This window comes from Moschus berezovskii, chromosome 19 (genome assembly GCF_049115385.1).
Source record: "Moschus berezovskii isolate FMDL1 chromosome 19, NW_MosBer_1.0, whole genome shotgun sequence".
In the NCBI taxonomy this organism is placed as follows: Eukaryota; Metazoa; Chordata; class Mammalia; order Artiodactyla; family Moschidae; genus Moschus; species Moschus berezovskii.
The window spans coordinates 73,086,217-73,102,577 of NC_142478.1; the positions used below are offsets into that span (position 1 = coordinate 73,086,217).

Here is a 16,361-nt window from a genome sequence, read left to right on the forward strand (position 1 = left end):
GCTTTTCCTTCATTACATTTATATTTATTTTTTACTTATGGTAGGTGATACTGATTTTCTATTTTCAGCATGGATATAAGCCTTCTCTTTATTGAAAGTTGGTAGATTTAGACAAAATAAGGTAGATAGTATTCCAGCCTAGCAGAAGGGAAAATGCAAAAGTTGGCAGTGTGGAAAATGTTGGACCAGATGACTTTTTTGGTCCTTGCCAGCTTCCTAACCTTTCACAGTTCCGGGGTTTTCTTTGTATTCTGGTGTATGCTGGTCACAATCCTCTGGCCTGAGCAGACTCACCCACCAACATAGAGGCCGCCCAGAGTTAAGAGGACTGCCTGTGAACTTTCAGTCTGACTGAGCATATGTTTATCACTTGGGCAATTACCCGGGAGAATGGAAAGACACGGAGACGGGGTCCTGGTTCCAGCGGAGGCTGTCTTCTATTTGTGCCCTGTGTTATTTACGTGGTCCATTCTGGGCTACATTCACGGAAAGTTTGTGAGTCATTTTTCTCTGGCTAACACCCCATGACTGCCATCCTCTGCCGCTTCTAGGAAGTCTCAGGGTTCAGTCATAATCTGAACTTCCAGGCATGTGAGAAGATGGGGGTGTTGGTTTGGAGGGGGGCACAGGGAGTGGGCTGCAGAAATGGGCAGTCGTGTCTCTGCCTTTCAGGATTTCCCTGGGGAGAATCTTCACTCCGAGCTTGCTGACAGCCAAGGATGGCAAGCAAGGGGCCCTCGGCCTCTTCGTCCCCTGAAAACTCCAGTGCAGGGGGGCCCAGCGGCAGCAGCAACGGTGCTGGTGAGAGCGGAAGCCAGGACAGCACTTTCGAGTGCAACATCTGCCTGGACACAGCCAAGGACGCCGTCATCAGCCTGTGTGGCCACCTCTTCTGGTCAGTACCCCTTCCGTTCTTCTGGGGGACACGTGTCAGGCTTAAAAAGCTTGTGGCCCTGGACAGTTTTGGAGCATTTGGGTCCTAATATACTTGAGCCCAAAGGCAGGAGACCTGGGTTCTCATCCCCGCTGTGTTGCTGATAAACTGAGTGTCCATGGACAGGTCCTGCCCCCACCCTGGACTCCCTGTCCCCATCATCATTCAGTGAGCACTGCTCCACGCCTACTCGCTGCACTGAACCAGGAGGCAGTTACAGCGCAGTGGCCCCGAGCAAGGGCCTTGCCCTGAATCCTGACTCTGCCACTTTCCTCCTGAGCGACCCTGGGCAAGGTGCTTCCACACACAGTGCTTCATTTTATAGGGTTGTTTGGGAGCGTTCAGTGATTTAGACGAGCATGTAGTAAATGTTATGTTTTATCTGTGATCCTAATGTTTATTACCATATTTTTCGTATATCAAAATGAAGTGGCAGAGTCAGTGTCCATTTCAGCCTTGGTGCTTACAGGAGCCCCTCCTGCCTCTGAGAATCTGAGTGAATGTCAAGATTTTATTGATTTATTTTTTTCCTCTTGCTTTTGAGCTGGACCCTGAGGGGCAAATTGGGGGAACTGGGGGGATGAGAGTGTCACCCAGGTAAGGTACAGAACATGCCACCTGAGGTAGGCAGTTTGCATGGTCGGGTTCATGTGAGACCTGAAGCTGCTGTGTGGGCAGGGGAGTATTAGAAGCAGGATGGTTAGAGGAGAACTAGGCCAGATTTTCAAACCTAGATTTGACTGAGCAGAACATGGAGCTGTTGAATATTTTTGAGCAGAGGAGTGGTGTGAAGAAAGGGTTATTTAAATAACGTGTCAATAAGGTTAAGTTGGCAACAGGGAAAACGATAAATTTATTAGTTAATTTTTTTAAGGAGGCTCTTGCTCTGATGATTAAGTTTTATGCAAAAACTGTCATCAGCCCTCTATTAGAAATTGAAGATACTCTAGTTTTGTGACTGAGGTATCATAAAACCAAGATTTGAAAACATTAAGACAGTCAGGGTACTGTTGGAAAGAACAGATTCAAAAATGAAACAGATGCTTCCAACCTGACTGGTTTGTCCCCCAGCAAGTCTGCTGTCCTCGGTCTGAACCCCAGCCTCCTTGTCTGTGAAATGGAGATGGTTGCAGTGCCTCGAAGGTTAGTGTGACGACTGTTCAGTGACATGGATACAGGAAGAGTCATTCAGCCACAGCCCGGCACACAGTGGTGGTTTAATGCCTGGGAGTGACCATCATCATTGTTAGACTCCAGAATTTTTCCTGGAGAGGCACCCCGTCTTCTCCCCTGCAGCCTGTGAGGGAAGTTGCCACTGGAGAGCTGCCACAGTTTGGGGTGCCCTCTGCTCTGTTGGGAATGAAGTTGCAGGGTTAATATTGGAGTCAGGCGTCTGTTCTGTCCGGGGAGGTTGTGTGTTCTGGGCTATGAGGGTAAAGTGTTGTTCAGTAATTGGGAAAGGAATATTGGGAAAGGAATTATCGTCTGAGTCCAGAGAAGATACATTATATCTGGGTTTTCTGCTGTGCTAGCACTTGGTAGGCATTCGGTAGAGAGTTGTTAGTTGAGTGGATGAATGAATGAAGAGAGAAAGAATAAATCTGGAGGTCGAGTAACTTTTCTTTCCATTCTGTAAATGTCCTTCGCGCCCAATGCTGGACAGTAGAGGGACAGGAGACTGGAAGCCAGAAGACTCCTGTTTTATTTATTTTGACTGCGCTGAGCCTCCGTTGCTGAGCAGGTTTTCCTCTCGTTGCAGTTTGTGGGCTCCTAGTTGCAGTGGTTTCTCTTGTTGCAGGTGGCAGGCTGTAGGATGCTCAGGCTTCAGTAGTTGTGGTGCATGAGCTTATTTGCTCTGTGGCGTGTGGGATCTTCCTGGATCAGGGATTGAACCCGTGTCTCCTGCATTGGCAGGAGGATTCTTTACCACTGAGCCAGGGAAGCCCAGACTTCTGTTTTAGTCCTGGTGCCACAGGCAGGTGGTTTCATGTTTCAGAGTTTGGTTTGTTCGTTTGTAAGAGAAATCAGGCAGCAGTCTCTCCCTAAGCTGAAGGTAGACTTTTCTGCCAAGCAACGTCCCCGTCTTTCCATTATTTCAAGATGTCTTTACAGTGCACTTGAACTTTTAAGCTGCTTCCTGCCTGCAGAGCTCTGAGGGCTGAGAACAGCCTGAAGGTTTTGTTAAACTGGGTCTAGACCCCGCCTTCCTTGTGAGCCTGCGGGGGCTGTGAGCCCACTGAAGTTGAGTCTAGAATAGGACACATGTGCATGTGTGTGAGGACGCCCCCAAGAATGCCCTGCACAGGGGACCCTTAGCTTTTGTTGGTTTCCTTCAGAGGTCGTAACCCCCCAAAGGTCGATTTGTAGGGAAGCTGGTTTTGGAATGGTCTGGAGCCTGGGCATCTTCCTAAGTAGTGGGACTCCGAGGGTGGAGACTTGGGTCTTGTCTCCATTGCTTCCCATTCTCTGCGGCTTCAGCTCAGTCTTTCCTAGCTTCTGATACCAGCAGTCCCCACAGGCTCTCAGTGGGTTGCAGTGCTCCACGGTTCAATCGTGTTGCCCCTTTTTCTGCTCCCGCCTTACCCAGTGTTTCTGTTAACAAAATTATTTTTTAACCTTTCCCCCTTTCTCTTTCTCCTTGATGAATGGTTGCCCTGGGGACTCTTGCAGTTGGCCGTGTTTACATCAGGTAAGATGCATTTCATTTTACTTTGTCTTTCATCAGCTGTGGTTGCACAAGACACCCCTGGTCTCAGGAGACTGCTGTCAACAGCTGCAATCTCCCCTGCTTGTGGGCTCATTTGCCTGCGTTCCCCCCATCCCTCTGTATACACCTGCCTGCTGACAGCCACTTGAGAAGCAAGAGGTCAGTGGCGTCCCAGGTGGGATGCTCCTGACTCTGCTGCCAGTGGCCTTTGTGGCTTTGGTAAGCTGCTCCTCTCTGGGTCTCATTCCCTCATGTGTAAATCAGGATGGATGTGATAGTAGGTTAGATTTTATTGTTGAGATTGTGCTTCTATAAAAAGTACCTCCCATCATATCAACAGTCTTTATAGCCCTAAAGCCCTTGAAAATACTAGGAAGGGGAGAACTCTTTTGGTCTCAGTGGAGAACTTCTATGAGAGGGAAAAAGTCTGTTTTCCCAGCATTTGATTATTATGAAAACCAGTTAGTAAGTCTTCTCCAAGACCCAGGCGCCTGCCTGGTGGGACAGAGTGGGGCCTGGCATTGATGGCTGGCTGTGAATAATCGCTGCTGGCTGACAGTCTCCATGGTTGTTGGCAGTCAAGCCCTGTACTCGTAGGTGGCTTGGGAATGTAGGGGGAGGTTAGAAGTTCCGGACTGCTGGAGCCTCAGAATCCGAATGGGAGAAGTAGAGGAGGTGAGAGGGCTTTCCACTGCGTTTCCGGGCTGTACCTTCTGACCCCAGTGGAACCTGGTAGAGCATGTCTGTTCTAAATGGATAGAGAGCACGTAGCACATTTTCATGCTTTTGACAGTAAAACTAAGGCAGTAGGATGTAAAGTCATCAGATGCCATGTTCTCCTTGCCCTGAAGGCCTAGATTCACATTTATGTGATAGACTATAGATCACTGTGTCTAAAGGTACAATTTATGCTTTAAGATAAATATTGAGTGTGTGTGTGTATATATATAGAGAGAGAAATTATAAATAAGTATCTATTGTCTACAAAGACACTAATGTAATATATTTTTATTTTAATTTTGTTTTTGAGAAAATTAAAATTGTTTTAATACAGCCAGGGAAAGGACCTAGAAAACTCAAAACGGGATTGTTGTTTTTAATTTTAAAAGAAGTAGTTGAATGCAAAAATCAATGAAAGTGCATAAAAAGACACTAAGCAAATTTAGATAATAAGAAAAATCTATCCTTAGCACATAGTAAATAACCAGAAAATGGTCAATTTATGTCTTGATACTGATGACTAAAGTACATAGTTGTCGTGGAAATGTTGTAAAAACAAGAATCAGGAAAATATGAATGTCAGGATCATATAATTGATCTGTTGGGGGAGGTGGAGATTTAAAGTTTGTTATATTGGGACTTCCCTGGGGTCCGATGGTTAAGACTCTGTGCTCCCAAGGCAAGGGGTGGGGATTCAATCCCTGGTCGGGAAATTGAGATCCTGCATAACACACGGCATGACCGAAAAAAAAAAAAAAAAAGGTTTGTTATACTTACATGTACATGCTCAGTTATGTCTGATTCTTTGCAACTCCATGGACTGTAGCCTGCCAGGCTCCTCTGTCTGTGGCATTTCCCAGGCAAGAATACTGGAGTGGGTTGCCATTTTCTTCTCGGAGTATCTTCCCCACCCAGGGATCAAACCTACATCTCCTGCTTGGCAGGTGGATTCTTTACCACTGTGACACCTGGGAAGCCCTTGTTATATCTGCAGCCTAACCTGAGACTAGGTCTGTCAGACCTGTTGACACAGCTCCAGGCCTGAAGTTTCTTCCTGCTGGGAAGCCCCGTGAGAGAATGAAGCATTAAAAAGCCTGTTTAATTATGATGGCATTTAAAGGCAATTTTGATTGCACCACTAGTAAATATTTATCAAGTGCCAGGTGCAGGATGAGAGACTTGGGTTCCTTGAGATGTTCCTTGCTGGTGCTCATGTTTCCAGTGTGAGGCCTCCGTCCCTGCAGCCCCGCTTCTGGCTCTGACGAACCACCCTGGTGGCTTTGCGCCCTTCATGCACTTTTCTCTCCTGCTTGCAGTGGTTGGAGACGAGACCTAACAGACAGGTGTGTCCAGTTTGCAAAGCTGGCATCAGCCGTGACAAGGTTATCCCGCTCTATGGCAGGGGCAGCACTGGGCAGCAGGACCCCAGGTGAGTCCATGGGGCCCCTCTTACTGCTGCCCATGGACACAAACTCACTTCCATTCAGCACCCCTCACCCCCACCCTTTAGTAGGTGCTTAGAGACCCTCAGTTTCCACACGCTTGGGATCCAGATGGGAGTCAGCCAGGAGGGGAGCGGAGCCAGGTTGCCACTTGCTGGGCTGTGACACAGACGTGCTCTGAGCACCTGCTCGTGGGCAGGTTGTGTGCTGGGCAGCACGCCGGACTCCACCACCTCAGGTGTGCAGAGTGCTGTGAGGGAGCCTGGGAAGCAGGGTGTCCAGCTGGAGGGTCTGCAGGGAGGGCGGTGGCTGTGACAGTGATGTAGAGAGTCAGGGGGAGGAAGTGGGGTTGGGAGACTTTCTGGGGTCTGAGATGTCTGGAGGTGGAGGCATGAGCAGGTCTGGCATGCTACAGACAAAGGTATTGAGAGCCTTCATGGTGTGGTGCATGCACGCGCGCGCACACACACACACACTCTTCCTGCATCACACACTCACACAGAGGCACACACGTAGACACACACACACACTCTCTCTCTCTCTCTCTCTCTTCCCCCAAACTCTTGCAGCATCTCTTAACCTTCCGCCCCACTCCAGCATACCCTGTACCCAGACACATTGGCCCTCCCTTATGGGACACACTTACCCTTTCACCTTCATGAGCCTTTGTATTTATTGTCCCTTTGCCTTTTCTGCCCTGTCGGTCCTGCTCACCTCCCCGCTCCTCCTCTAAATTCTCCATCTTTAATGAGCAGCCCTAAAGTCACCTCCTCCTTGAAGCCACCTTTCCTCCCCACATTAGTTGCTTGTGCCCCGCTCCATTTAGTTGGCACCTCCATTAAAGAAGTCCCTTCTACACGGTAGTGTGATTGTCTACAGGCCCCTTTAATCCACAAGCACCTCAGAAGTAGGGTCTGTCATAGCCTACTGCCTGATGGGTAATAAGCCCTCAGCCCAGTATTTGTAGGGTGAGTGATAGAAGGGGCCGGGACCCAGAGGCGGAAGAACAGTGTAGAATTCTTGCCCAGGGGTAGTGGGAGGTAAGGCTGATGGTGATGGGGCGGAACAGAGAGACCCTGAATCTCAGCCCTCTCTGCTGACAGGCCATCTTCTGTTCCAGTTTGGAGTTTGGGTTTTTGACACAGTGACCCACTGGCAGTCATAACCAGTCTGGGTCCAGCTCTCTACTAGAGGAGTAAGCCAGGAGCAATCTGATGAGCATCTTGTAGCAAGTGGATTTTCTCTGGCTTTCTGCACACTAGGGAAAGGCAAGTGTAGGCAGCACAGAGTTGATAGTTGATCTGACTTGGCATTGGTTCATGTGCAGGGCATGAAAAGGGGCCCTGGCCTTGACCTTATTGGTGAAGGGCTCCCCCACTCAGGAAGCAGATCAAAGCCTTTCCTAATGGACTGACTGTACACCATTTCTGCTTTAGAGAGAAGACCCCTCCCCGTCCTCAAGGACAGAGGCCAGAACCGGAGAACAGAGGGGTAAGGAAAATTCTAAAACAAACCTTCTTGAAATGAGCCCCTGACTTTAGAAGTTTCCCTCTTGGCCCTAAACTTTTTCTCCTTGATTACAAAAGTAAAGGAAAATTTGCAAAATACAGAAAGGAAAAGAGGGGAGAAAATAACTTAAAATTACACCATCCAGAGGTAACCATTGGAAACATTTTGGTCTGTTTTCTTTTCTATTTTTCTGTAATCTGTGTGCATAAACTTTATAGATTTATTTGTGTGTGTGTGTGTGTATCTTTTACAGATAGATCTGTTTGTATACATATATTTTTATTTTATGGCATTTGGCTCCTGTTTTGTAACCTTCTTTTAAAATTTTATTTTTTCTTTTTAAATTAAAATTTTTTTAATGTTTCTTTTTAAAATTTTATTTAATGCCTTCTGTATGCTGGGCATCAATCTAGGCACTGGTGATGTACATAGTGAACATACTAAAGATCCCTGCGTCTATGGAGTTCATAGGCAGCCCTGGGAGATATTTCAGGTTCAGTTCCAGACTGCCACAGTAAAGTGAGTTTCACAGTAAAGCAAGCCACACAGTTTTTCTGGTGTTCCCAGTGCATATAAAAGTTATGTTTACACCATAGTCTGTTAAACGTGTATTAAGTAGACATAATTTTTAGACAGTAAATTAAGTTATGGCCAAAAAAAGTACATACCTCAATTAAGAAATACGACTTGGGTTCGGTTCCTGGGTTGGGAAGATCCCCTGGAGAAGGAGGTGGCAACCCACTCCGGTATTCTTGCCTGGAGAATTCCATGGACAGAGGAGCCTGGCAGGCTACAGTCCTTGGGATCACAAAGAGTTAGACATGACTGAGTGACTTTCACTTCACTATGGGTTAGAATAATAAAGCACTTCAGTGTGTGAAAGAGGGAAGACATTAATGGCATTGTAAGTTAATATACAAAGATAGTTCAATGTGTAAAACTACCTAGAATGAATATAGAGTCCTGAGTTCAGTGTGTACTGTTCCTCTTTTATAAATGTTTTCCTGTCCCCTGGTATATGGGAGTGGTGAAAACCAGCTGCCAGGCAGGCACAACCAAGCCCATTCTGCTTGTGAAAAAACACAATGATAGTCAGTTACATGTTCCAAAAAGAAAATAAAATTTGCTCTCAAAAAAAAAAGAAAAAAGAAATACTTTATTGCTAAAAAATGCTATCATCTGAACCTTTAGCAAGTCGTAGTGGTAACACCAAAGATCACTGATCATAGATCACCGTAACAAATATAATAATGAACAAGTCTGGATTACTGCAAGAATTAGCAAAATATGAAAAATCGAACAAATGATGTTGGAAAAATGGTGCCTATAAACTTACTTAATGCAGGGTTGCCATAACCTTCCATTTGTAAAAAACACAGTGTCTGTGAAGCACAATAAAACAAGGCATAATACAATGAGAAATATCCTCAGAGAGGGAGAGATTTGTAATAATGTATCTTGAGATTTTGCATCAGTAATATTTTACGTAATGGCCGTTTAAGTGTTCAGATGGACTTAACGTAATTTATTTAATCCTTTGGATTGAATGGATATCTAACTGCTTCCTTTTGTTTTTTATATTTAAAAAATACTCTGATGAATTGGTTGTTTTGGCCACACTGCACAGCCAGCTTGCAGGATCTTAGTTCCCCAACCAGGGATTGAACTCAGGCCCTCGGCAGTGAAAGCACCGAGTCCTAACTCCTGGACCACCAGAGAATTCCCCCTCTGGTGAATTTATAAATGTTTGCATGTTCACGATTACTGGGATAAATTCTCAGAAGCAAAGTTACTGGATTAAAAATCTGCACAAAACAAGTATATTTCATTTCCCCATCTTCTCTTCGTCTGTGTGCTTGTGTGTGTGTATTTTTATGTAGCCATTAGCATTCTGCTTTCTTCTTCAAGAAAATGTTTTTTTAATTTTAAATTTTTTATTTTGTATTGGGGTATAGCTGATTACCAATGCTAAAATTTAATTTTGACAATATTTTCCATGATGTTCTTAGTGTCCTCTTTATTAGTTTTAATAATAATAAAAAATACTTATTTCATTGAATTTTGATGCATTATAATTTGTTTTTTTTCACTGAAGGACCTTTTAGTTGCTTTCAGATTGAGGATCTTAATAACAGCAGTGAACACTTGATAAATGATTATTATATGCAAAGAACTATATGTTAAGGCTTTATACGTATGATCTTATTTAAATCTTAAGTCAACCCACTGAACAAAAGAGGAAACTGAGGCTTGTGAAGTGACTTGTCCAGGGCCACACAAACAAAGCTGAAAGCTAGACCAGGCTTGTATTGAAGTCCTGGCTCTTGACTACCAGATGACCCCACGTTAACCGTCCCAGCCTTTGGTTCCCAGCAGAGCATTGCTCCTAACACAGTAATCCAAGGCCCCAGGAAGGCAGAGGCCTTGGCTGTGAAAACTGCAATGCACCTCTGACGTTGACCACCGCCCACTCACAGCTGCCAGGCAGGCTTTGCGTCCTCTGCCCCAGGAACAGAAGCCCACCACATACGAGGACTTGTGGGGTTACACAGGTGTTGCTGGAAGTGGGGCTGGAGGGTTAGTCCTTGGGCTGGCCCTGAATGAGGTGGTGGTTCCTGATGAAACAGTTGCACCTTTCTAGGTAAGGCAGCCCTGATCCCAGGAGCCCTGAGACTCCACCAGGCTGGTTCTGAGTCGGAGGCTTTTCTGTACCAAGGAGATGGAAACCAGTTGTTTTCCTTCCCTGTACATCTTATCAAAATCGGCTGTTAGGCTTTATAGGTAGTGCGGCCCAGCAGGAAGTTCAGAGCTGGTGCCAGGCTACACTCAGCAGGGATGGGGGCGGCCACTTCCATGACCTTCGAAAGACTCAAAAGTGCAGCCGGTCAGCTCTTTGTGGAGAGCAGTTAGCCCAACAGTTTTTCTTATTAAAATTATTTTTAAATCATTTGTTCTAAGGATATACCCACGGATGCAGAGGAGAGTTTTTTTAAGATGTGCACAATAATTAAGAACATGGCGGGGGAAGGGGGGTCCACATGGTTAAGACTCTGCACTTCCATTACAGGGGGCTCAGGATCGATCCCTGGTCGGGAAACTAAGATCCCAAATGCTGCTCAGTGCTGCCAAAAAAATAAAATTAAAAGAAAAACAATATGCCTTGGGACTTCGCTGGTGGTTCAGTGGCTAAAACTCTGAGCTCACAAGGCAGGGCGCCCAGGTTCCATCCCTAGTCAGGGAACTGGATCCCACATGCCACAACTAGCGCAGACCTGGTACAGCCAAATAAATATTAAAAAAGAAAAGAACATGGATTTCTAGATTGTATTGATGTAGTTTCAGATCTAAACTCTACCCCTTACCAGCTGTGTTACCTTAATCAGGTTGTTTCACCTTTGAGCCTTGGTGTGGTCATCTGTGAACGTAGGTGATGCTGATATAAGAATTAATGTGATTTGAGTGTCCCAGTGCTTCACTTGGTGCCCAGCACAAAGTTGGCCCTTAGAAAATAGGAGCTAACATGCTTACAGTATTGCAGTTCCTGCTGGATCTTTTCATGTGAAAGATGATGCCGTGTAGAACACATCATAGAGAAAAGAGCTGAGGACGATACCAGACTGCTGACAGTGATCAGTGCAGGCAGGAGTTACGAAGTAGAGGGTGAACAAGGAGACCTCTGACTTTCTATGTCATTTATTTCTCATAGCAAGCATATATTACTTTTATAATCAGGAGAGAAAGTGTTTCGAAGTTTTAAAATTCTCTGTGACAATATTACAAGAAAAATTTGAGGGAAAACACTTACCCATATCTTTTCCACCTTTGTACATCTTGTCTTGTACTTGTGATCATGGTGTCGAAACAGTCTTATCTGGTGACTTGTCACAAGAGTCTTTCTGTGTTCCTCCACAGTCATCGTGATGTCCTTCGGGAGGGGGTGTGGCCATTTTGATTGCGGTCTCCATTGTTGGCCAGTTACGGCTCCACTTTCTATTGCTGTTGTAGATAGTGTGTAGCTTGTTCTGTGCTCCTTTGTAATTGGGCATAGGGGTTATTGCCGCTCCAGCTGTTGGGAAGCATGAAGAGTTTTCTGGCCAGTCCCAGTGTGGGCCTCTGGGAAGGAACCCCTGGGGCTCTGGGAGCCCTCACGCGCATCAGCAGCGAGCTCTGCTCGGGCGGAGGCGGTCCTTTCTGGCGCTCATGGCTCCTTGGCTGGGCCACCTGGAAGGGCAGACGAGCAGAGCTCCTCCGTTTTGGGGTTGAGACGGGAGGAAAAGAGGGCGGGAGGTGCCACACGTATGTAAGGGGCATGTGACAGATACGGGAGAAACATGCTGGTTCTGAATTGCGTCTCTTCCACGCAGGGATTCCAAGGGTTTGGATTTGGAGATGGTGGCTTCCAGATGTCTTTTGGAATTGGGGCCTTTCCCTTTGGCATATTTGCCACAGCATTTAACATAAATGATGGGCGGCCTCCTCCAGGTAAGACCCTGTTCTCTTGGTAATTTTGCTTCCAAGGACTCCTTGGAATTGCCCAATATGTATGTTACTACATGGATAATCAGGCTTTTCAAAATGCACTGAACTCTTTTCAGATTACTGGTAGTCCTGGTCATGACATTGCACACTTGCCAAGTGTTAGGCGTGTTCAGAGTGCTTTCCGTCATAAACTCGGGGTCCTCACAGTGAGCCTGTGGGACAGGGGTGCAGTCAGCTCCATTTTACAAATCAGAAAACACTCAGTAGTGGTTCCCAAGATATTTGCCATGCCCCTAAAGTGGAAAGGGATAAAGTGTACCAGCTGAGTAGAAGGATCGTCCTGGGCACGTACCCCTCACCTTTGACTGTTGCAGGCAGGAATGGCAGGAAGGCTGCATGGAGTCAGGACCTCTCGATTCTCTAGCATCTCTGGCCAGTTTCCCCCAGGACACACATGGGAACTTGCCTGGGTCTGCCACCTGCTTCTGCCTTTCTCCCTTCAGCCAGCTCAAGTGCCAGCTCGTTCAGTGTAGGGCAGGGTGGCGAGGTAAATGCCCTGGGCTCTGTTACAGTCTGATGCCCGGGCCTGGATCCTGACCCTGGGGCTGCAGAGGCCACTGAATGCTGCCTGTGCTCACCAGGGCCACCAGTGTGCAGGGCACAACGCATGGTTCCGGACCAGGAGCTCACGCTCTCAGGACAGTCGCCTCTCCTGAGCGGTCCATTCTTCTCTTGTCTCCACCCTGGTTCTTGGCACATGGCAGACAATTGATGAGTCTTTGTTGCCTGCCAGCCTGCCTGAGCGCCTCACTGGGGAGGAGCGCAGCACCACACAATCTGGGGACTGCCCTTCCTGACTTCATCCACCCCAGAAGTTTCTCCTCTTCATCTGCTCTTTTACCAGAGGAAAGAGATCCCAAAGTGCCGGGTGTGTTCTGCTCCCTAGGAGCCGGTCAGGATGCTGGGAAGGAGCAGGCACCTGCCTGGTAGCATGCTTCCATCCAGCCTCGCCCAGGGTTTCCCAGGTGCACACAGTTCACAGCCAGGCTGACCTCGGACCACTTCATCCCCCTGCCCCAGTCACAGACGCTTTTCCCTGTCGTGTTGGATACAGTTTGCCCATCTGGGATGGAGATTCTCCCACAGGCAGGAGGAGGAGCAGCTCTGCATAGTAGCTTTTCTCAGAGTGGAGAGGAGTGGAGGCCCAGCTTCTCAGCCTGCTTCTGCCCCGAGTTTGCTGTGCACTGAGGGAGACAGGTCATCTTGTCTGTCTGGGCTCTAGTTCTTGCCTCTGAAAAAGGAAGACACCCCACACAGGGCTCCCTGAAACCCCTCCTGACTCACCAGTGCCGGAACCCGGAGACTCCGTGACTCGGGAGGCGGTGTGCAGAGGCTGAGAGCACAGCTGCGCGGTCTCCACCAGCTCATGGACCTCGAGATGTTGGGAAGGTCCCCTCACACCTGTGCTTCAGTTCTTGTTACACAAATTGGGATGAAAATGCCCACCAGGCCGTAATGTGTCTGCTAAACAGCACACATAAGACACTTAACAGATAGGAGCTTTGCTTTTCTTTTCTTCTGCCACGACTTTCCTATTTTATGTGCACCTGCAGGCAAAAACCCTCTTAGGATCAACTGGAGACTTTTATCCTCACTGTTACATGATTCCACATTTTAAAAATAATTCTAATTTTGTTTTGTCTGATATTATTTGGGATTGGAAATATTTTTAGTGTAGCAGGATTCTGTTTAAAGAGACGAAGGTTGATGCTCTGGACTTCCGACCCCAGTGGGCAGTGTGCACAGCTGCAGCATTCTCACAGCCTCTCCCCTCCTTCGTGTCCCTCCAGCTGTCCCAGGAACACCCCAGTACGTGGACGAGCAGTTCCTCTCACGCCTCTTCCTGTTTGTGGCCCTGATGATCATGTTCTGGCTATTGATTGCCTAATGCTGGGCTCCCGGCCCACATCCACGGCAGGGCCTCTGGACCGGTGACACGCCACCCCCACTCTTGATGTTTGACTTCCTGGCTAATCCCGACCCCTGGAATCAGTGGGGTTAGCAACATATCAAGGAGTCTTGCCTCTCCATCAGAGCTTTGGGACTCAAGACCAGCTGTTGAGGACCCTGGAGTCTGGCCACTGCTGTAAACACCCTTCTGTAACCTCAGGCTTTGGCATCGAGTCGGTCTCTCACTGGTTACACCATGAAATCCTGTTCCAGCCAGCTCAGCAGGTCCTGACTCCACAGAGGGGAGAAGCAGGAGAAGAGTAACTGTTCAGTTTCACCCGAAGTTGACATTACAAAGACAAAGGGATAAACCCAACATGGAAACTTTCTTCCATATCTTTAAATACCCCTTGGTGAGTGGCCTCTGAAGTCAGTGGGACTCTCGAACAGAGAGGTTCCTCTGCCGCATCCCAGTGCTGTTCTGTCCTGTTTCCTCCTCTTCCTCCTCAGCAGAGATGTGTGAAATTGCTGTTCTATTAAGATCCTAATTGCAACAGCTGGAGCTGGTGTTGATCCATGAACTCACCAGAGACCCAAAGATTTATTGCCTCTGGGCCTTGTTCAATGTCCTTGGCTCCAGAGTGGCCTGAATGACCTCCTGATTTCCTGACATTGATTACCCGCAGAGACATGTGGTTGCCCATCACCTTACCCTCCAGAACTGTGCACATCTGCCTGCTGCCCGGGGGCACCAACCCAGGCGATGGCCGAGCCCGGGACCGACTACATCTTAGGAGAGATCTGCTGTGGGACTCAGGTGGTGTTCCGAGCTCGGATGCAGAGAGGACTGAACAAGCAGCCATCCCCAAGGCTACAGAAGCTCTGGGTGCGTCCTGTCCCAGACCCCCCAGAGGAGACTGGGGGTTGTGTTGAGTCATACCAGCAGCATGTTGAAGACCACCTTCCTCAGAAGCCAGATTGTCCTTAATGAAGAGGCAGGGACGGGGAGACCAGCATGTGACTCTGATTTTGGTGTGGCTCCAAGACCTTCCGTGTATGTGCTAAAACCAGGGAAGCACGGGACTCCAGAGCTACAGCCCCTGGTGTTTTGTGGAGCCGGGCGCAGAGACCAGGAGCCTCAGCATGATGAGAGGATGCGGTCTTCCCATGGAAACCTTCCCTTGGAGACGTCCGGGGAAGCCATTCCTCCCCAGCCCTTGATTTGATTTTCAGTCTCAAAAGCTTCTTCCTCTGAATCTGATTGAGGAAGTGTGGTGCCGGCAGCAGGCCAGTTACCTGGTGGGACGGTTCCCGCTCTGCCAGTCTGGCATCTTCCTAGAAATCTAGTCTCTTACAGGAGAGACCCTCAGGGTGGGGGAGGGTGGGGTGGATTTACTCTGGGGCTCTCTGTCCCTTCACCGGTCCACACTGCTGCTGGGTTTACCCCAGTTGAGAGCCCCACCTAGTGTTTGTTCTGGATACGGCTCTGCATAGCCTGTGGAAGCCGAGACCTGGAGGAAGATGAGGGAGGCCCTCTGCCCTCTCCACTGCAGCCCCCTTCCCCCTTTCGGAGCCAGAGCTCAGTGTTCAAACCGACAAAACACAAGTATTGAATAGGTGGTTCGTTTACCGAACCCATTTGGTAGGAATAAGCCACCTGCTTTACAGTGTGCCTGATGGATTTTAAACATTCTCTGGGCGCCCATGGAAGAGTGCTCTTTTTATCACCTCTGGAAATCCCCAAAGTGTGAGGGCCCCTGAAGTTTCTCAGTGCGATGGCCCCACCTAGTGATGGGCAAGAGGACTTCAGTTGGATGGCTCCAACAGAAATGGGTCTGCAGAAGAAAGGTCAAAGAAAGAAGGGTTGCAGGTAGGAAGACAAATAATGTGGACCCTTCCACGAAGTGGGGTGAGCCCAGGAGAGCTCCACCAGCAAAGGCATCCCAGGAACCTGTTAGCCTGTTAGCAAAGCCAGGTTGGCCCTGTGCTAATCTTGAACCTTGCAGGTCCCCACTCGCCCTCTGCCAGGAGCTGGGGCAGGAGAGCCGACTTGGGACTGCTCGCCTAGCCCCGACAGGGAGCCCTCTCCAATGCCCCCCGCAGGCTCACCACGTCGCCTCTCTGCCGAGGCAGTTTTCCTTTCTTTCGTGTGTTTCTATGTTCTTGGTCCCCAGCCCCTCCTGCCACCTATCAGAAAACAACACCGTGTACAGGGGTACACCTTGACCAGTCACTAATTTTCACTGTTGTGAAAGTGATTTGATTTAGAATTAAACAAATGGTTTTACATAACTGAGCTGTGGAGTTTCTGTGTCAGGGGAATGGGGGTATGGGTTGGGGACTCATCACACTGGTCTGGCCTCTTCAGAGCACCTTTGCGTCCTCAGGAATGTTAAACTGAGGATGAAAGTCTTCAAACACCCGTGAATAATTAGAAATGAGAAGCTTAGGTTGGAGGCCTGGTTTCATAGACAGCCCCACCCAAGTTGTGACCTGTCTGGCAGGCAGACCCTGTTCTGATAAGTGTATGGAAATCTGAAGCTTGCAGGCTGCCACCATGGAGCCTAGCTTGTGGCCCGAAAGAGCCTTGAGGAAAATCGGGTTGTTGAGTGTCAGCATG

At 48.1% G+C, this 16,361-nt stretch overlaps 1 protein-coding gene across 2 annotated transcripts in view; it reads left to right on the top strand.

Annotated features, from left to right (window-relative positions):
* Positions 1 to 16,034, top strand: part of RNF185 (ring finger protein 185) — a 30,977-nt gene extending 14,943 nt beyond the window's left edge. For both annotated transcript variants that reach the window (XM_055404659.2, XM_055404660.2), the window contains exons 2-7: positions 673 to 895; positions 3,605 to 3,623; positions 5,678 to 5,790; positions 7,240 to 7,294; positions 11,677 to 11,794; positions 13,642 to 16,034. In XM_055404659.2, coding sequence (XP_055260634.2) covers positions 720 to 895; positions 3,605 to 3,623; positions 5,678 to 5,790; positions 7,240 to 7,294; positions 11,677 to 11,794; positions 13,642 to 13,739 — 579 coding nt within the window. In that variant the 5' untranslated portion in view covers positions 673 to 719 and the 3' untranslated portion in view covers positions 13,740 to 16,034. The remainder of the gene's footprint in view (positions 1 to 672; positions 896 to 3,604; positions 3,624 to 5,677; positions 5,791 to 7,239; positions 7,295 to 11,676; positions 11,795 to 13,641) is intronic.
* The last annotated feature ends 327 nt before the right edge of the window (positions 16,035 to 16,361 follow it).